Source organism: Epinephelus fuscoguttatus, linkage group LG23, assembly GCF_011397635.1.
Source record: "Epinephelus fuscoguttatus linkage group LG23, E.fuscoguttatus.final_Chr_v1".
NCBI lineage: Eukaryota > Metazoa > Chordata > Actinopteri > Perciformes > Serranidae > Epinephelus > Epinephelus fuscoguttatus.
In genome coordinates, this window is record NC_064774.1 from 1,794,083 (window position 1) to 1,816,355 (window position 22,273).

The 22,273-nt window shown below is 40.7% G+C and overlaps 2 protein-coding genes across 2 annotated transcripts in view; one reads left to right on the forward strand and one right to left on the reverse strand.

Moving 5' to 3' along the window:
- Positions 1-958: 958 nt before the first annotated feature.
- Positions 959-18,141, forward strand: LOC125883387 (NLR family CARD domain-containing protein 3-like). The gene is made up of 12 exons (XM_049567618.1): positions 959-1,110; positions 2,550-2,621; positions 3,122-3,211; positions 8,449-8,544; positions 9,185-9,286; positions 9,407-9,511; positions 10,937-11,106; positions 11,239-13,012; positions 13,736-13,909; positions 14,242-14,415; positions 14,947-14,993; positions 15,228-18,141. Exons 3-12 carry the CDS (start codon positions 3,147-3,149, stop codon positions 15,758-15,760), a joined length of 3,240 nt encoding a protein of 1,079 aa, XP_049423575.1. The 5' UTR covers positions 959-1,110; positions 2,550-2,621; positions 3,122-3,146; the 3' UTR covers positions 15,761-18,141.
- A 593-nt stretch (positions 18,142-18,734) lies between these two features.
- LOC125884254 (NACHT, LRR and PYD domains-containing protein 14-like) overlaps positions 18,735-22,273 on the reverse strand; it is a 137,850-nt gene continuing 134,311 nt past the window's right edge. The window contains exon 14 of the mRNA XM_049569149.1: positions 18,735-18,920. Coding sequence (XP_049425106.1) covers positions 18,908-18,920 — 13 coding nt within the window. The 3' untranslated portion in view covers positions 18,735-18,907. The remainder of the gene's footprint in view (positions 18,921-22,273) is intronic.

Genomic DNA, 22,273 nt, shown 5'->3' on the forward strand with positions numbered 1-22,273 from the left:
TGGTCCGTTAAAAGTCATCAGGATCTCCAACAAGTCTGAAAACATCATGTGCTGAGGTTTGGGAAACTGAGGTTTAGATTACAAAAGCAAGTGTGAAATAAAAGTAAAGCATGGTGTGCAATAGGTCAAGATCTACCAGGATTTGGTTGATATAATCTAGTCTTCACTTCTCTGCTGACCAAACGGGAGAAACATCTCAAAGCCAGCTGTAAACCAAAACAAGGGCAGCAAGGCCCACAATGACAAACAAAGGTCCACATAAACAGAGAACGTATAAGCACACACAAACCAGTGCAGAAATATGCTACACATATACATACATACATATATATAGCCTATATCCTCCTGAGACCCTGTGTCCTCATATGAGGAGACCACATTTTGGGTTTACTTTACCCTTATACTTCATTGTACTTAACTCAGACCTGCTGTCCTCGTTCATGGACAATTTTTCTGTGGTAGTAAGAGCACAATACACTGATCCATGTAGAAACAATGTAGAAACAAGATGGCAGCCATCTCTGCCAAGTCAGTCTGCAGCCGATCCCAACACAAAAGTAGACAAGGTCCAAAACCTGATCACATCTAATGGTTGAAACTTGTTTATTTATGATTATTTTGTTTGTAGTTTGATATGGCAACAAATTTGACCAACTTTAGCAACAGTAACAAGCTGAGACACAGTTACCCAGCAAGTGCTTGTTTGAGGACATTGGGACTTTATTGCTGTCTCGTTTGAGGACATTGGACTTTATTGCTGTCTTGTTTGAGGACATTGGGACTTTATTGTCATCTTTATTGTCAGGTAAAGCTGCAGGTTTGAAACTGAACTCCATCAGTAATAATCATCAGGAGCTGTGTGACTCTGTTACAGAGTCCAAACTGACCCTGTGAACCTGCTGTGTGTCATCAGTGTGTGACGGTGATATCTGGAGTTTATTTTGAAGGGGGAGGGGAGGTGCATCGAAACCGAAAGTAACCGAGAAAGAACTGACGGGTACTTTCCAACATCTATTACAGCTGCGTGTTATCGACTGTGACCCGATACAGCCAGAGAAGAGACTTTGGATCCGCAGCGCCATAAGGAGCAAACGCCTTGAAGCCTTTCAGGTGATTGTCGGTGCATGAACCTGTGAACATGTGTGTGTGTGCATGTCTGAATCAGACCAGCTGATCGGTTCGTGGTCTCTGCTGGAAGTGCGCAGTTTGGTGTCAGGCTCAGCCGACATGTTGTTTGTGCAGAGGGAGAAGTGGAGTGCGCAGCTGAGTCCAGAGCGCACAAGAGTTTCTGCAAACTTTGACCTCAAACGGATTCAAATGACGACATCAAATATATAAGTAGACAGTTTTTAATGCGAGGAGCTGATATGAAATGTGAAAACAGGAGATGATGCCTGTTTGTTATTTATAGTGTTAGTAAACAAAGAACTGCGTCACTCCTGCGCAGCAGCATGTTTTTCATGTACTTATTTCCACCACCAGGCGACGCCAAAGGGTCTGCTAACATTAAATGAAGCGGAGCTGCGTCAAATATTCTGTACATTTATTATCATAACACACGTGTCTGTTTTATGCTGCTCAGGCCTCGTGTAAATAAATTCAAATGAAACTTTATCAGTAGTAAAACTCAGCACCAGCAATATTGAAAACTATTTAAAGTAAAAATAATAATAAAAAAGGCTTTGAGGAACCTGATTAAAGGAATATGAAATGTTTTGTAGTACCTACAGCTGCTATTCTGTTTGATGGTAAACAAATAGATTGTTTTCACCAGCTAAATAATGCCATTATGATAAAACATTATTAGTAAAGCACAAGTAAAATTCAGCTCCAGGTGCTGAGCATTAAAGAGTTAAAACATGACAGGGAAGAGAAATAATAAAGGAATTATTAATGGATATTAAAACAAGGAAAAATCAAAACAAAATAAATATGTGAAGCAAACCAGGGAAGTGTCTTTTATTAAAAAAAAGTCAAATAAACAAACGAAAATATTTATATTTTTTCTACTTAGTTGCTAAAAAAATACAAGTCCTAAAGATCTTTGCATGAGATCGATCGTATCAGGGGAATATAAGACAGAAAAAAGGGGAGGAATCTGATTAAAGATTGTTATTCTGATGTTCAGTTTAATGACAATTTGTTCTTTTTACTAACTAATGTCTCTTTTAATCTTCAGGTTTATTTTTAAATTCCTTTAACTAATGAGCTTCTCCCACTCATGTGCACTCTGCTGATTTCCACACACTTGTTCCTATAATTTTTCTCCAGTAGGTGACACTAACCGTCCAGTAGTGCAGCGTGTTGGAGCTGCGGTTGAATCTAATGACACACACACTGTAACAGAGAGCCTGATCTGATGAGTGTTACTAGAGTTTGTCTCCATTTGAGTCTTTTTAAAAGGGATCTTTAGAGATTGTTTGAGTACACGACTTCACAAAGCTGCTGGGATAAAATGAACACAGTCCAACTGATAATCAACAGCCTGTTTGAAACAGGAAGGAGGACGTTGAGACTGACTTCCTCTTTTTTGTCTGTTTGTTTCACAGCCCGCCCATCTGAGCGCTCACAAAGGAGCAGCCACAGAACACTGAACAAGGAAGTAAAGCTTTCTGACAGACGTAGGTGTTTATGATTTGAGTTGATTTTAAAACTTAAAAACACGTCTTTGTTGTAAATGTGTACTATATACAGTGATGTGAGTAACAAAGTACTGTTAGGTATGAGGTCTTCACACTCTCTTATATTTCCATTTTACTCTGCTTTATACTTCTACTCCACTAAATTTATTTAATAACTTCAGTCAATAGAATTATGTTGTTGGATCATTATATCATGTTATATATTCCAGCTTTGTTTCAATGTAGTTGGGACCTGCTACATATTAACATACACAGTTGAAACCATAGCTGTAGTTTCATAAAACATTTTTATTTTAAGTGACTTCAGACAAAAATCAAATAAATGTAAGGTAAATTTTGGCTCTTGCAGCCCGTCCTTGGTCATTCATGTCTGTTCCTGACACCTTAGCCATAAACTGATCAAATTAAAGAATTAACGTGACACCATGTTGGAATTAGTTCTTGACAGATGTCGGGTAAAGTTATTTTGCTTCCTGTAGTTCTGTTTCAGCTGCAGCAGTCAAAATGGCTAAGAAGAGGAAGATGAGGAAGCGATCCAAATCTCTGTGCTCCAGCCATGAGCTGATCGGGTAATGTACAAGCCAATCATTAATGAGCAGCTGTGATGTCATGAATGAAGGCTGAACACACTGTAGAAAGTTATATAGCACAGTAGGCCTATGGATTAGTCCTTCAAAATTATACACAGTGAATCTTACTCTTTATATTCACACTGTATATATGTACATACACACACACACACGTGTATATATATACACACGTGTGTGTGTGTGTGTACATGTACATATTCACACACACACACACACACACACACACACATATATGTATATATACACTGAACAAAAATATAAACGCACCACTTTTGTTTTTGCTCCCATTTTTCATGAGCTGAACTCAAAGATCTAAAACATTTTCTAAACACATAAAAGACCATTTCCCTCAAATATTGTTCACAAATCTGTCTAAATCTGTGTTAGTGAGCACTTCTCCTTTGCCGAGATAATCCATCCCACCTCACAGGTGTGGCATATCAGGATGCTGATTAGACAGCATGATTATTGCACAGGTGTGCCTTAGGTTGGCCACAATAAAAGGCCACTCTGAAATGTGCAGTTTTGCTTTATTGGTGGGGTCTGGGGGGGTCAGAAAACCAGTCAGTATCTGGTGTGATCACCATTTGCCTCATGCAGTGCAACACATGTCCTTCGCATAGAGTTGATTAGGTTGTTGATTGTCGCCTGTGGAATGTTGGTCCACTCCTCTTCAATGGCTGTGCGAAGTTGCTGGATATTGGCAGGAACTGGAACATGCTGTCGTATACGCCGATCCAGAGCATCCCAAACATGCTCAATGGGTGACATGTCCGGTGAGTATGCTGGCCATGCAAGAACTGGGATGTTTTCAGCTTCCAGGAATTGTGTACAGATCCTTGCAACATGGAGCCGGGCATTATCATGCTGCAACATGAGGTGATGGTCGTGGATGAATGGCACAACAATGGGCCTCAGGACACAAAAACAAAAGTGTTGCATTTATATTTTTGTTCAGTGTATGTGTATATATATATATATATATATATATATATATATATACACACATATATATATATATATATATATACACATATATATATATATATATGCGTATATATATATATATATATGCGTGTGCGTGTGTGTGTATATATATATACAGAGGTGGAAAAAGTACTGAAAAATTCTATTCAAGTAAAAATAAGAAGTAGTTTGTTTAAAATGTACTTAAAGTAGAAGTTACTTAGTTACTTCCAACAACTTGATGGGGGTCACTCCTATGCAGTGCAAAAATGGTTCAGGGGTCATAAATCCAATCCAAAAACTGGTTATTTTTCTACCATAGGATTCAATTCAGTTTAGGGCTGCACAATATCATTAGAGCATCACCATAGCAATGTGTTCTTGCGCAATAGTCACATTGTGAGACTGACAGTATAAGTTCATCATATCAATTTAATATTAGTCAAAGGCAATATGCCATACTTATTTTGCTGGTTAATACTTTAGGTTGTGAAGTTCTCAATTTCCAGGACAGTTTGATTGTAAAATACATATTTCATGCAAATACAGCCTTTCCAACTCCCAAATGATGACTTCTTTCCAAATAGAGCTATTCAAGTTATTGCAATACATATGGCAATATACAAAATTGTCGTTGCATTGTCAGTTTTGTCTAATATTGTGCAGCCCTGCCTCACCAACACAACTGTTAGACTGATGATACACAAAGCAAACTGTTGAGCAATGTTGTTGGCCATTATTCTCAGAGATGCAAACAGGTGTATGATCAAAAAAGAGAGAGCTTGTCGAAGCGAAATTCTACACTAACACTAATTTGGAAGAATACTGTGTATTCCAAAACAGAACAAATCCATTGAGCAACAGTGTTTCCCCTATATGCAACTAGCAGCGGTGGTGCTCCCCTGCTGAAATATGACCTCTGCTGCTGATTTATTTATTTTTTTTGCTCTTTAGAAACTACCGTTATAATATTTGGCGCTACGGACACTTCATATCCAGGTCAATTCACACACTTGTGAGTAAAGCATATCCACCTTATTTTCAAACACAGAAGTAAATAGTGATCAACTTCCATTTTTTTGTGCGTGACTTCCGGTCAGCCGCTTTCCCTCATGCTTTCCCGTACCGGAGCTAACGGTGCAAGCTAATTTTTTTTCAGTTTTCAGTTGTTTATGTTATTCAATCAGTTAGTTAGTTAGTTAGTTAGTTAGTCTGTGTATTTTGTATAGATAACTGTGCCCACGTTTCCGTTATAACGGAAATTTATTCCCTCTAAATGCGAATAAATCGCACGTCAATCATAAACTATGAACCAAAAAAGCACAATCTATCCCGAGTGAGACAAACTGCTTGATCCCCGTCTCCAGTGTACCAGCAGAGAACCTGCAGAACCGAATCAGTGAAAAAACACACCGGGCTACACAGCCTCTCTACCTGAGCAGCTGAAGCTGCGGCTCGCACCCTCGACACACAGACGGTGCTTCTGCATGCCAGCCACACGTGCGCGCAACTGTGAGAAATAAATATGTGAGGTGTACACTGCTTTTCTATCTTTTTTCCCTTTTCTTTCTTTCTTTCTTTCTTTCTGTCAGCGACATACACTCCTAACACAGGACGGGTTGTTTTAATTGACTGAGTTGATCATTAAGCCATAGTGATGCGCGGATCAGCTCTGATAGCACCTGAATCAGCATGTACGCATCAACCATCCAGCCGTTACAACATGACTGAGCTAGCAAAGCAGTCTTGTGTTGCTGTGTGTGGTATTTATTCAGTTTTGGGAAATCACGATGTCTAGAAAGCATCAGTGGCTCCAGCTGACAGGGACAGCTAACGTTAACACTAGCAACAAAGCTAACATCAGGATCGTCATCCGTTAAAAGCCTCCCGTTGTCGGATACGACATGAAACTACTCCAGTTAGCTCTATCATGTTGTAACTAAGACATCCATTGGAGAAAATATTTTCTTCACGGGCCACTTTGTGAGTTTAGTGAGTTATTACAGACACGCTAACGGCTAACAGCTAACGGTTAGCCCAGCTAATCTACGATAACCATGTTATTAATTACACAGAGAGAAAATACTAATGTTTGTTCAGTCATTGTGTTTATAGATTTTACAAACATCAGATTAGTCTAAACGGTGATATAGTGACGTGAAAAATATGATATATACATATATATAGCTAAACTAAGCAAGGTAAACAACAAGGCGATTCCCATTTACACAGTGGTCAGAGTGCTGGACCGGAAGTGTCGCACAAAAAACGGAAGCTGGCTGCGTTCTGTTTTGCCTCCGTGTTTCCGTGAAAAATAAGGTGGATAAGAGGAGAGGAGAGGGCTCTGTCTGATCTCCTCATAAACTAAAGTTATATTATATTGCGCGATGGACGCTTCATATAATACATATATTATACGCTAAAATGTTTCACTTTATAACGTGATGACATATTGTTTACATGACGGCATGTCATTTCTGTCTCTACATGGTCGCACCTTTACAATGCTCCTCTGCTCTCTGTATCGCACACGGCGGATTTCGGCCCCGATACGCACACACAGAAACGTGTGCGTGCACACACACACACACACACACACACACACACGTGCGTGCGCACACACACACACACACACACACACACACACACACACACTCAGGTGAACACACAAGAGCGCAACTTGGGCCGCATTTTTCTGCTTGTGCTTCTGCCGAAGCACTCTGACCCTCCTCCATCTCTCTCTCCAGTAACTCGCCGGCACCGGCCGCTTGTTCTGGGTCAATTCCACGTGAGATTTCCGAGATTCACCCTTTTGGTTTCCATTTAGCTGAAAACTTTTTTTTTCTTACTTAGTAACAGATGTGATTTCAAGTGTAGCGAAGTACAATATGTCAATACCTCAATACCTTTTACTCAAGTAAAAGTAAAATTACAGATTTCAGAAACTACTGAAAAAATGACAAATTACACAAAAAACAACTCAATTACAGTAATGTGAGTAAATGTAATTAGTTACTTCCCACCTCTATATATATAAGTGTGTGTGTGTATATAGGCCTTGACCTTGAAGGATTAATGTTCCACTATATCCATAAAGGTACTTTCTATGATGCAGGAGGGTATTAGGGCCAATGAAAAACCATGAAACATTACTACTGCAATTTACTACTGCAGGAAGCTTGACCACGAAATTCTCAAAGGCATGTTTAGCACAATCCCAATGCACTTGGCAGGAGGCACCTTACTGTGATCTGGCTGTGACACTTGGTTCACGTCAATAGAGACCATCATGTCTTCTTGTGTGCACAGAAAGTGGGGGGACAAAAAGTCTTGTTGTCCACCCTATTCAGGCACCAATGTTGCTGATGTTAGCTTAAAGGGATAGTGCACCCAAAAATGAAAATTCAGCTATTATCTACTCACCCATATGCCGACGGAGGCCTTGGTGAAGTTTTAGAGTCCTCACATCCCTTTCGGAGATCGGCGGGGGGAGCGGCTAGCACACCTAATGGCTGATGGTGCCCCAGACTAACGTCCAAGAACACAAAATTGAATCTACAAAGTATCTCCATACTGCTCATCCGTAGTGATCCAAGTGTCCTGAAGCCCCGACATAAAAAGTTGTTTGGAAAAACATCATATGAACTCTGTTTTCAGCCTCACTGTAGTCTGTAGCTCTGACTGCTTCTCTGTGCTCCGCGCTCACGTGTGCGCGCTCAGGGTGATCAGTGATCTCTGAAGAGCAGCAGTCTCGTCAGTACTGATGTCCAGATTCTCAAGTGCAGGCATCGCCAATTCCCAGTCTGAGCAGCAAAGACTTTCCTCATCCGTTGGCATTGCTTTGCATTTTGCAGCTGGCTGAGGGTTAGGCTCATGAGCTGCGGCGGCTGCTTCGTCCAGTAGCCTGAGTTCCGTCCGTATACTCGGGCTCAGACAAATACGGCTCAACAAAGAAATGCTGTTCCTCCTCAATTTCAAAGTCTTCAGACATGTTGGGCTGTCCTTTGCTAAAAGACTGTAGTGCAAATTATCTTTTAGCCACTGTGGTTACTGCTGTTTCCCCGCAGGACTTCCGCGGCACTAACGCGCTCGGTGTGTCCTTAGCGTTAATTATAACAGCCAACGTGCACAGGCTCGGGCCGGGTCGGGCTGAATTTTTTGGGCCTGATCTAAGCTCTAAGTCTCATAGAGCAGACTCTAAGTTATGTTTAGTTGTTTCTAGACTTTTTAAATTCTTCTTCTCTTTGTAGTTCACAGACGAGTGAAGCGCAGTCCTCAGGTCCCAGCTGTGAGTCTATGAAGAGTGATGTATCCATGTATGAGCCACTCAACTTTAAGAGAAGACGGTAATCCTAAATTTTGTGCACCATTATTAAATAAATTAATATTTGTAGGTAGAGCAGCACATTCTCACTCCGACCTCGTCACATACTTTCCACATCCACATATGACGTGCAAGGTACCCTGGGTGTGTTGGTTGTTGATGCTCTGGGACACCATGTAAAGTTCTGCCTGTTACATGCATTGTCTTCTTTCAAAATACACTTCTGTTTTCACAGGAAATTTCACGTTAACATACAGTCTCTTTCAAAATAAAAGCATACGTTGGTACAACACTTTGAATTGACATTGTTTTTCCTTCAACAATAAAAACACAAGGTTAGGTTGAGGAAAAAACAACAGGGTTTGGCTTTAGAATCTTACAGGATGTGAACACTGCTCTCTCAGGTGAAAGTTGTTCGTCCGTGTCCCGCCACATTTCCCCCTGACGCTGCTGGGCGTGTAACAGCAACTGGCCACATATCATGCTGATGTTAAAGAACGCCCTTTTTCGTAGGTTTCTGACACTGCAAGTCACTGCCCATGCGTCGGATTTTGACGACTTCGGAGTGAGACTGGGCTCGTTATAGATGTGCTCTTGGTTGCTGACTAAGTTACTGAGTAGATGCAAAGGTTATACATAAATAAAAGGATTTCTCTAAATAGATCACGGACAAGTGAAGCTGAGTCCTCAGGTCCCAGCTGTGAATCTATGAAGAGTGATGTATCCATGTATGAGCCACTCAACTTTGGTGTTAAGAGAAGACGGTAATCCAAATAACCATTAATAACATTTCTAGGTTATAGATGTGTTCTTGATTGCTGAATGAGTCTCTGAATAGATGCAAAGGTAATACATAAATTAAAGATTTCTCTTTTTCTTTTTAGTTCACAGTCGAGTGGCAATGAGCCCACAGCTCCCAGTGTTGTGTCTATGAAGAGTGACGTATCCATGTACGAGCCGCTGAACTTTGGTGTTGAAACTACACAAAGGTAATTTAATTTCATGTATTCAGTTTGCAGGTTGCAAAACATGAGGCACACCTTACTGCATTTCTTTGTTAAAGCCTACCCTGATCAGACAGAGCACCTTTTGCTGTTTGCTGCATCCTGCCTAGAGCGACGTTGAAAGTGAGCTAATGTTGTTGCACGCTACCACTTATCATCGCCACTACAGAAGGAACAGCTTTTAGATCATCTAATTGGACAATGGAAAAACCCCAAAGGTGTCTGTCTTGTTATGCTTACATGCTGGCAATACCTGTGGCCATAGGAATGATGTTTGTCGGTTGTCCGTCCGATTCTTGTGAACACTGTATCTCAAAAATGCTTTAAGGGAGTATCGTCAAATTTGGCACAAACATCCACTTTGAGTCAAAGATGAAGTAAAATTTGGCGTTCAAAGTTTAAGGTCAGTGTAGCCCTGTCTGTCGCATTCTCATGAATGTGGTATCTCAGGAACACTTTGAGGGAATTTTTTCTACTTTGGCACAAACATTCACATGGACTCAAAGAAGAACGGATTAGAATTTGGTGGTCAAAGGTCAAAGTCAGTGACATTGCGAACGTCCCATATTGTTAATGCGATATCTTAAGAACGCATCGAGGGAATTTTTTCAAATTTGGCACAAACATTCACTTGGACTCAACGATCAACTGATTAGAATTTGGTTGTCAAAGGTCAAGGTCACTGTGACCTCACAAAATATGTTTTTGGTCATAACTCAAGAATTCATTCGTTAATTACAACAACATTTCACACTAATGTCTGACAGGATAAAATGATGAAGTGATGACATTTTATATCTAAAAGGTCAAAGGTCAACTTTACTGTGACATGGGTGCTTTGTGCTACTTAAATTAGCAGCTAACAAGAGTCTGCTGCTTCACAGCTGCTTGATCTTTGTTTCAGCTTCTTCAGCAGAAACACTCCTATCTCAGTTTTCACGATATTGAGACCTAATTTTATATATTTGGTGATTTTTTTTTTACATTGTTTAAATTTGGCGAGGTGGTGATCTTGCATTTAAAGCATACTAAAATCAGCAATTCCGTCTTTTAAGAAGTTTGTCATACTTAAAATGTAATAAATTATAAAACAGAAAATGAACAAAAAAAGTTTAAATATGCACGCTGTAGCCATTCAGAACTTAGACTGCTCTGTATAAAGGAACACAAGCTGTAGTGAAAATTAAATTATCTACTACCCAGTAAAAGTAAATGCATGCTATTGTGTTACAGGAATTATTTCCTGCCTGTACGAATGAACACAAGATGTAATTGTCCAAGTGTGTTGACTTTTTGAAATAAATGGAAATAATGACCCAAAAACTGAAAACATGCACAACGGTGGCCCCAAAACTGTACCCGGTACACATCTGACAGGACTAACGTAGTCATTTGTTGTTCACCCTACAGCGAGCTGACTGGGGAGCTGTCCAGCTGTTCCATGTGTCTGGAGGTTTTGAGGGATCCAGTCCGTTTAACCTGTGGACACTGGTCATGCAGACTGTGTTTCAGCTCGGATTGCACCTGCACAAAGTGTGAGAAGGAACTCAGAAAAGATCCGGAACACCAGAGGGAGACTGGTAAGTTTAATTAGGCCAAGATTATGTGTCTGCTTGTGCTGTTTACAAGACCTAGCTAAAATTATTTGATATTAACCACTCATTTATTATTGGAATTTCTGGGATTTGCAAGCATGCATTTGATTGTTTCAGGGGGCAGCCATCTCTTGAGAGCAAAGAAGAATCTTAAAGAAGCAATTCAAAAGAAATTCACTCTGACATCTGAAGGTAATGGTGACCAACAGAGCTCCCTAAACAGCATCTACACAACACTTCACATCACCACTGGAGAGAGTGAAGGGCCACATGATGAACATTCATTCAGACTCATCAAACCTAAACGACCTTCAGAATTTATCAGCCTCAGTGACATCTTCAATCCTTTGCCTGGCCAAGAGAAACCCCACAGAACGGTCCTAACAAAGGGTGTTGCGGGCATTGGAAAATCATTTTCCGTGCAGAAATTCATTCTTGACTGGGCCGAGGGGAGAGAAAATGAGGACATTGACTTCATTTTCAGTCTTGCTTTCCGAGAGCTGAATTTGAGTACAGATAATAAAAGCTTGCAAAAGCTCCTGACTGAATTCTATCCTACGATCCATGATCATGATCTCTCAAAAGATTTCACCAAAGCCAAAGTTGTAGTGATCCTGGACGGCCTGGATGAAAGCAGACTTCAACTGGACTTCAGGAACAAGAAGGTAACATCAGTCAGTGAAGTAACATCTGTGGGGAATCTTCTAGCAAACCTCATCCAGGGTAACCTTCTTCCTAATGCTAACGTGTGGATAACGTCCCGTCCAGCAGCAGCCAATCAGATCCCTGCAGGCTTTATCGACATGGTGACGGAGATAAGAGGGTTCAGTGACCCACAAAAAGAAGAATACTTCAAGAGGAGATTTAGAAATGACCCAGGCCTCGCTGACAGGATCATTTCACACATTCGCTCTTCACAGAGTCTCGACATCATGTGCCAGATCCCGATCTTCTGCTGGATTTCTGCCGTGTTATTTCAGGAGATCTTTGGAGGAGGAGATGAGAAAGCTGAAACTCCTCAAACTCTAACAGAGATGATGGCATATTTCCTGTTTGCCCAGACAAAATGCAGAAGCAGAAAATATGACCAGAAGACAGAGGAAAACAAAGAGAGCCTTCTGAAGAAACACAGAGAATTTCTCCTGAAACTCGGCAAGCTTGCGTTTGTTCACCTGCAGAGGAACAGTCTCATCTTCTATGCTGAAGATCTGGAAGACTGTGGCATCGACGTAGAAGAGGCAACCATCTGCTCTGGATTTTGCAACACAATTCTGAGGGAAGAACAAGTCTTTTCGCAGAAAAAGGTCTTTTTCTTTGTGCACCTGACCATACAGGAGTTCTTTGCAGCTCTGTTTGTCTATGACTGTTTCACAAACAACAACACAGAAGAGCTCGGCAACTTCCTCGATCTGAAGGACAAAGAACATACTTTACTTGATCTTGTAAAGATGACAGTTGACAAAGTGTTGGAGAAGAAGAACGGCCACCTGGACTTCTTCCTGCGATTCCTCCTTGGCCTCATGGTAGAACCCAACAGAAGAGTCCTTGAGGGTCTGCTGACATTGACAGATCCAAGCCAAGGTACTGACAAGAAAATCTTGACTTACCTCAAAGCCATCCGAAGGAAGGCCCTCTCTCCAGACAGCTGCATGAACCTCTTCCAGACCATGGTTGAGATGAGAGATCACAGAGTCAAAGATGAGATTCAGGAATATCTCAAATCATCAGATCGTTCCAAAACTGAGCTGACTCCACTGCACTGTTCTGCATTGGCCTACGTGTTGCTGGTATCGAAGGATCATCTGGATGTGTTGGACTTGAAGAGTTACAACACATCAGACGAAGGCAGAAGGAGGCTGATACCAGCTGTGAGGATCAGCAGCAAGGCCATGTAAGTTTACCTTCCCTGTATTATGTAACATAATCTGGTTGCGGTATGTTGATTTTATCATCTCTGCTAAGCTATGGTGGAGATTTGTCTGTCTGCACCTGATCTCACAAATGATTGGACCAATCATTCTAATAATTTGTGTCCACATATATGACTGTATGCTCAAGGACCTCCCATGGTTGCGGTGATTCCCAACTGCTGAAAAACCTGTTTAATTAAATGTTTTATACCACCATTGACTGCTGACTCTTCACTCTCACAGCAACTGGTACGGGCCACATGTTTTCCAGAAATTGTCTTGGCTAAAAACAACAAGCCTTACTATCTGTTGCAGGCCTATATCAGAAATTGAAATCATAGACAAGTTTGGTCTCAATCTGAACCGCAGCATCTGCAGATTAATTTTGTTCCCGATACAAGATGAATAAGTTCCCCTTTTTTTTCTTTTCATCGCCATTTTGACTGTAAGGAAGCTGGGAGGGACAATTCTGCATGTCATGGCTGAGACCTGACTATGTTCCGACTGGCGCATATTTTTACTGGCCTCTAGGACGATACTGGAGCACGCTGCGCCATGTCTGCTGCAATTTCAAGAATTGTCTTAAGCGGCCATGATCAGCCCGGGTGGTTGCTTGGCTGCCTTGGAGAGATCTGCACTCCACTGTGTATATTGTGCCTTTTTCTTTATCCTTAAAACCCTTTAACGCTATTTTCCATCTCTAGACTAGCAGACTGCAAAGTGACTGAAGAGTCAATCCAGCATCTGGCCTTTGGCCTCAAGTTCCCCTATTCACCTCTAAGAGACCTGGATCTGAGCAACAATGACCTGAAAGACTCAGGAGTAAAGCTGCTCTGTGAGGGACTGTCGAGTCAATACTGCAAACTGAAGACACTGAGGTATTTATTAGATGTTTACACAGCAGAACTCATTCTTTGTACAGTCTCTGACTGCTGCTCCTTCAGGCTGAGCTGGCCATGATGCTCCCTGCATTAGATTCTACTTCTACCATCAAACTGGTGAAACTTCATTTTCTAGCCGCTGCTTTTTATTGATGCTGCCACAACGACATCACATAAGTACCGAATTCTGCTCAAGGGCTGCTCATCAATTTATGCCAGCCTTCTTTAGATTCACTCAAGGATGCAAGAAACTCACTACTGGTGCAGTTGCTTTATATAAATGCATCTTGAACCTGCATGCTAATTAACCAAACACTTTGTTTTCACAGGTTGTCAGGTTGTCAGGTCACAGAAGAAGGCTGTGTTGATCTGGCTTCAGCTCTACGGTCCAACCCCTCCCATCTGACAGAGCTGGACCTGAGCTACAACAATCCAGGAGACTCTGGAGAGAAGCTGCTCTCTGAGCTGAGAGAAAATCCACAATACAAGCTCAACATACTCAAGTGAGTACAACGCTAGAGTACCAGATTTTTGACTTTTCCACTGAACTGAGAAAAAGTGCTACTGGACTACCTCTACAAATGCACAACAGTAAGATGGAGTGTATGACCAACAGTAAAACTAGTCAAGGGTGTACTCAAGGGCAGTGATGGCCAAATGAAGCCTCATGAACCATTTTCTTTGTTTTGTGAGCCCACTAGATGGCACTCTCCTTTCAACAAAGGGTTGAAAGCAAACTGAATTGCCTTTCCTTGAGCCCTTTTCTTTAAACCAAGAGCGCCATCCACTGGGGTCAGAAAAGGGCTCATGAGGCTTCATCTGGCCATCACTGTTCTAGGGCACCCTATCATCAGCCTGAATTCTGATCAAATGTAGTAATGTACAGTTGCACTACAGGTTGGATAACACCAACCGTAGATTTATATACGATGGATTCACAATAGACACATCTGATACTCTGATAGCAGAAGGCTCTGAGAGCAACACGTTGTCCTTTAAATCGCTCTTGGTCTGATCATAATTTTTCTTCACAGTGTTGAACATGGTGGAAGTCACCGGATGAGAACGAGATTCAAGAAATGTAAGTATCTGTGTAAATGCTGAACATTTAAAGAATGTTGTGACCACAGTGATGGATCATGATTTCAATGAACTGGTGAACATCAGAGGAACAAGAATATTGACGATTCTTACTGGAGGAAAGGCAGTCTGGACAGAAAACATGACTTCTTCTTCATCACTCCCTGAGTGGAGTGCTGCCCAGCGATATTAGTACAGTCTATGCTTTTAACATGAAGTGTTTTCTTACCTCCAGATGCCTGTGAGCTCACGTTGGACCCCAACACAGCCCACAAGAACCTCCTTCTCTCTGAAGGGAACAGAAAGGTGACATGGGTGCAAGAGGAGCAGCCATATCCCCATCACCAAGAAAGGTTCGATAACTGCCAACAGGTGCTGTGTCAACAGGGTCTAGATGGGCGTTGCTACTGGGAGATGGAGGTGTTGGAGCCCTTCACCATGGGGTTAACGTACAGAAGCATTGGCAGGAAAGGTGATGTGGATGATTGCAAGCTGGGATGCAACGACAGGTCTTGGTGTTTGATTTGCTCTGATGAAGGTTGTTTTGTTCTGCACTGCAATGAGAGCGTCAGTGTATCTTCCCTCTGCTCGCGCTCCAGTCGGGTGGGGGTGTACCTGGACTGGCCAGCTGGGACTCTGTCCTTCTACAGAGTTTCCTCTGACAGTTGGACCCGCCTCCACACCTTCAAAGCAACGTTCAACGAGCCCCTCTATCCGGCTGTTGAACTTTACACTCATTCCTCTGCACTTTTTTGTCACATTACTTAGCTCAGTTAACACATAGCTAATTAAACTTTCACTGCAATCACAAACAAAGGTGTTGATTTGCATGTGGATAGTTGGGACGTGTCCAATACAATCAATCAAAGACCTACTAGAGGTAGTCAGACAGAGAGCCATCTCGCTGATTGTTCAGGCTTGTAAATTAGTGATTGCACCCTCAGAATGAGGTATCACTGTGTTTTTACCGTCACATTTTCTTTTGCCATGTGCTTAAGACCGCAGGCCAACAACACCAGTAGTGTGAAGCAAAACCGACTGTTACCAGACAGGCTCTCACTTTGTATTCCAAAGGAAAAAGAGGACATTATGTCCTGGTTAAAAAAATGTTCTTTAAATAACAACTTTGCTAACATGGCAAGAACCACACTGGATAGCCAAACAGCTTGTGTAACACAAGCTAACCTCCCAGTGCAGAGTGATGGAGGTATTTACGGTGGATCTTCACCAATGTGAAACACATGCACAACATTAAGAAAAAATGCTGCAAAGTGAGGAAATACAAATACAGAAACATTCACTGAGGAAAACTGGTGACTCTCTTCAAGGGAGAGAGAGATCTGGCCAAAAAGTTGCTAGACATGCTAGGTAAGGTGGCTAAATCTAGCAAGATAGTTGCCAAGTTGGCAGCAATGCATATGCTATGGGCCCATAATTTGCAAAGCCCTACATCGACGCAGAGCCTACGTCACAGGTACGGCATTGATTCAGTGCAGAAGTATAAATCCCACCTTAGCGCTGTAGCTGAAGAGAGGCATGGGAATGTGCATAATGTCACATTCTATGGAATTTCCCTGGAAACATTTTTCAGAGTCCTTTACAGAGAATTCAGTCCACAGGCTCCGAGAAGCAAGTGAGAAAGTCGGGGAAAGTCATGTTTTTTAGTTGTGTTACAACAACGTGTTGAACAGAAAGAAGAGGAACGTCGATATGATAATGCTCAAAAATACTTTTTTTTTTACGCATATGTAGCATGTAACAGTGACAAACACAAACACACAGAATGGTTTTCCTTTAAGATTCAATCATAGAAATTATATTTTTAACAGCAGCAGTGGTGATTCTTCTTCAAATACTTTGGTACAATATAATGTTCTGTAATGTATCCTGTGTAATATATCTCCTAAAATGTAAAATACGTCGCCATAAAGCACTTTTGCAACGTCGAGCTGCTATGAGCGTTTGTGCATTAGTGAAAGAGAGAAAGTGATCACGAACACGTTAGCTCGGGTTTCAAACATGTCTCTACTAATCTCAAAACCAAACCTACACCCTCGCCAGCCTCGTCTCCAGAAACCTGTTGCTCCTGTTTTCATTTTTATTTTTTTTTCACCCCATGCTATTATCTCACATAAAAGGCTAAACGTATCTCGGCAGTCAGGAGCTGCGGGTATGGTTCTGACCATGTAAGATTCAACCAAAGAAACATTTAAATTGCCCCTATGTGATGGTCCGACAAGCTGTCAGAGTAAGCATTGAGCCCACACTGTAACTAACTGCACTCCCTGAAGAAATATTATGTTTATGGAGAAATGAAAGAGTGATTCCAGAGAGAAGCAGACAGAGGGGTCTACAGTCTGTGTTTGAAGGATATATCCAGGATGTCAAACTGACTCAGCAGCAACAACAGGTTAAAAAGACAAAGATAGTTAGAAGCTAAAGCCGAACTATAGGCTACAGATCACAGTGTAAAAGTGAACCACCACATCACTGCTGATCGCCACACAAGACAATGAATATAAAGGGAAACTTTGCTGATACTGAACCAGCTGTGTGGCATCACAGTGTGTGCAGACAGATTTGCAACATTTAAATCATACCGGTCTGATCATCTTCAGGGTTTTTATTAAGTTTTAGTCGTTCATGTTTGTCCAACTTATATGTGTATAAGTTTAACCATTCAACTTTTAGTTTTATGTGTGATCGAATAACTTTGAACTGTGGTAAAGTTTTACATTTTGTTGTTGTCAGTGAGTGACAGTTTAGTGCACATAGTGTGTGATTGTGTACACAAGCAGATAAATACACTGTGGACATGAGTAGTTGACTGTATTATTCTTTTTAAGTATAGGTGTGATGTGTCTTTTTAAACGTTTCATTTAAGTAAGAAGCTGTCTTTTATTATTTTTCCACTCAGAATATTTTATGCTTCAACATATTTATTTGCTCCTTCTCATGTAGTGTCTATATTCTATAGGGCCAGATACATCTGTGTTTAGACTCTGTATCAGTGATCAATGAATCATTTGTTTGTAAAGCAAATAATACATTAAGCTGCTCTTTCCTTCCCTCAAAGTGCTCGACACCATCAACTTTCAGTAACGTAGCTTAAATTTATGCACCTAAATAAATCCGTACCTTGCATTTGAGCTTTTCGTCATGTTTTGCTTTCATTTTGATGTTTCCAATTGTTTCTCATTGTTTTCATGCAGCCGGTCAATAACAATAAAGGTGTTTCCTGAACTACTTCCTAATCACAATCGGTGTGGACCACGTGATGGCTCAAGTTGTTTCCCCTTTTGTTGACAAATAGCAGTGGGCCTGCAAAAACAGAAGAAAGTTCTGGGTCTGACTTTAATATACGCAGTGTTTTATGAAAGAAGATCTTCTTGCAGTAGAGTGGACTGAGTATTCAGTGAAGTTCTTTTGTTTTGTGACTCTTTTTTAAAGTAATTTTGGAACGGCTCTTTTTTTAGAGCCAGCTCTAATGATTGGGCAATCCACTGTGATGGGTATCCCTGCTGTCCAAATCTGTTTTTCATACCCATTCTGATGATTTAATGCTAAAATGTGGGTGCACCGTCATGAAACCAAAAAATAGAAAGTTCATCCTTTTGGATTGGAACGTCAATTAATGTTTAAGGAGCATCAAATTATCTCCATCTACTGGTGACTAAAAGTAACTACAACAACACTGTGTTTAAAACACACAATAACAACAAAGTACAACAGTTGACAAAAGTCCTTTTGTAGCATTTATTTGAATCACCTCACTATTATACGGTGTATACACACACACACACACACACACACACAGACACACACACACAGACTCACACACACAGACTCACACAGACACACAAACTGATGCTGTTGCTTCAACGTCTCTGGATCATCAGGACACAGCTGATCCTCTCACGTCTTCCATCTGATGAGAGAAGAAGACAAGAGAAGTTATAAAGCAGCTGTCAGTCAGTGATGCAGCACATCCAGTATAAAGACCAGTAGGGACTTCCTGTTCAGAGCAGAGTGGAGCAGCTGTGTAGCGTAGTCGGCTTCCTTCCAGCTCTCATGTTAACGTGTTGGAGTGAACACACTGAGCTGGAAGCTCACAGACCTGCAGAGACTTTGGGCATCAAGTCTGTTTACTCTGCAGATTTCACTCAAGTACACAGTGTAAATAAACTGCTGAGAGTCCTGAACGCATCATGGCTGCACAAACAGAGGATTCACTTTAATGATGGATTTACTGAGTCTGTTAGAACAAATGACTGATGGACAGATATATCATGTTAAATGTTCTACATGTTCATCCAAAGACTGAACAGCAACACATCAGCTGTGATTACTGGACTTCAGCAGAGCTTCTGCTCTGTATAAAGAACACATGGTTACTAAATGTAATGATGGTTCTTTAAAATAAGAGCCAGTGATTTGTAGGCTTCAGTCAGACTGATCTCAGAGCTGTGACAAAGATGAAGACAACAAACACTTTAAAGAGGACATATTATGCTCATTAACAGCTTCATATTTGGATTCTGGGTTTCTACTAGAACCTGTTTACATGCTTTAATGTTCAAACTAGAATTACCGCCTCATAGTTGTATGCCTTATAAAGAAATCTTAGCTTCAGTAGAAAAAGCCGTTGAACACAGGGTATTCACAACAGTCTGAAGTCTGAGGTTTTTGTTCACAGGGATTACTTTTACATACATTTACCTCATTATCTGAAACTTTGGCCACATTTAATACCAACATCCTTCATTGTAACACTATAGGCTATATAAAACACACACACACACACACACACACACACACACACACACACACACACACACACACACACACACACACACAGAAACAGGAAAGCATAACAGGTCCCCTGTTATCAAGGTCAGATTTGATGGTGTGACAGTTTGATGAAGGAGGACAGCTGTCTCTATACATGTTGTGATGCTGTCAGCTGTGATCCAGCTTCACTTCCTGTAGACATGAACACAACAACAGTCGTCTTCACATCAACTTAAACACATGATCTCAACAAGCTTCTTTCTGATCTGATTGGCTGACTGTTCTCTCTGTCTGTCTCTCTGTCCTCTCCTGAAGACTGTCACCATTCCCCTCTTTGAGCCACTGAGAAGGTCTGAGGTTTACAGGAAGTACTGGATACACCTCAAAGTGTGGTATTCTCAGAGGCAACCTAGTGACCACACTCCCCAGCTTCCTCCCTCTACCTCGAAAAAGACTTGTTACACCCGCAAACGTAATAACAGCCCACAAACGTAATAAACCACAAACATAATACAAATCTGCAGCTTTGAATGTAATAATCCCGCAAATGTAATAAATTTCCCACAAACGTAATAGCAGCTGCCTACTACAAACGTAACACACAATTTTCCGCAAATGTAATAGCTATTACATTTGCAGGAAATTATTACATATGTGGGAAGGTGAAAATCTAAACTGTAATAACTTCCCACAAATGTAATATGAGACTGAATAATGATGTTTGTGGTTGTTGTGGTTTGTTTGTTTACTTATACACCTGCCAATAGTGATGCGTGTGTTGACAAGCAACCCGCAGGTCGGGTGAGGCGGGTCAGAAAGTGACAGAGCAGCGTTCTGAGTAAGTTAGAAATAACTTACAGAAACACACACACACACACACACACACACACACTGGTCATTCCTTGTCAGTTCACAGAATTACTCTGTGGCAGCAAATATGTCGTTTAATTGGATTTATTTTATTTTCTTCTGCCTCTTGTTAATACGGATTTCTCTGCAGCATCTGGCCTACAGTACCTGTTCAGCACCTCAGACAGCGGCGCTGCGGGATGGGCTGGCTCTCATAGGGGGTCAGGTGCAGGTTGTAAGGTTTTAAAAACCATGGTTTACAATAACTTAATCCTCCTCCACTCAAAAATGTGTTTTCTTCTTGTTCTTACAGATGAATGTTTGAGCCTCAATGTGCAGAAAGATGTATGTGCAGAGCTTGACACTCGAAGGCTGTTTTCATATTTATCTGCTGAAAATGCTCATAGGATTTTAAGGGCTAGGGCTACTAGCCTATGTTGGTGGCTTATGTAGCCTATGTTTGAACCATTTAATTAAAATATGTCTGCATATCAAAAGCCAAAAACTTGAATATGTCGTTCATTCTTTGGAAGGGCTACAAGCATGATTTGTGACATCACAAATATTTTAGAAGCCAGTCATGGTCCAATGTTCAACTTACACAAGTGTGATGTGGAGACTTGAAGCCTCCAGTGCACATACACTGAGAATGGACTTAACAGTGAAACCTTTGGGATGAAGAACAAAATTGACATATTGATAGATTCTAGCATTTTTAACGAGGGAGAAGGTGTAGATGTCAATTTAAGGATTTCAACAAGATAATTGAATTTTTTGTGGAAAAACTATATCATACATTATTATTCAAAGAGAAACATTTATATACATTAAAACATGTCTTGAAGGAATCTTTAATGATTAAATTATCATTTATTTTCATAAAAAAAGATAACTTAATTGTGATAATAAACACAATTATTTTAATAATAATTATTATTATTTTTCTTTTAATTATTTCTTCCCCATATACACACATATACAAAATCACACATACAATAATATAACTCGAACACTCGAACACATGTACGCCCACAAACAGAGCAAGTTTTAACAGTACTATGCTACTCTTTTCTTGTTTTAATTCATGAAATTCATTAATTTTTGTTGAATTGATTCTTGATGCTTTGGCAATATTGTTGTTATGATATTTACACCAATAAAGTAAATTTGAATCTAATTGAATGAATAAACCACGAATACTAAAAATCTGCAGCTTATACAAGTTGCTAACTAACGAGGTGCTGAACAGGTACTGTAGGCCAGATGCTGCAGAGAAATCCGTATTAACAAGAGGCAGAAGAAAATAAAATAAATCCAATTAAATGACATATTTATAGAAAAACAAAAAAGCACAAAGCTTGCTTCAGGCACACCAACAGAGCCAAGGATATTATAAAATGCCTTTATTAATTAGGGCATGTCAGTATAAAAATAACTACGAAAACGCCGACCGGTTTCGACCACACAGGGTCTTCGTCAGGGCGTGAAAGAGACAAACCGACTCAGGTGTGCTGATCACTATTATAGGTAATCAGGCAATTTGACACATAAGGCTACATAATACAAGCATATCATACATTCAAATATTTGGAAACAGACTGTCAGATAAGTAAATATACATGAGTACTAATGAGAGAATTT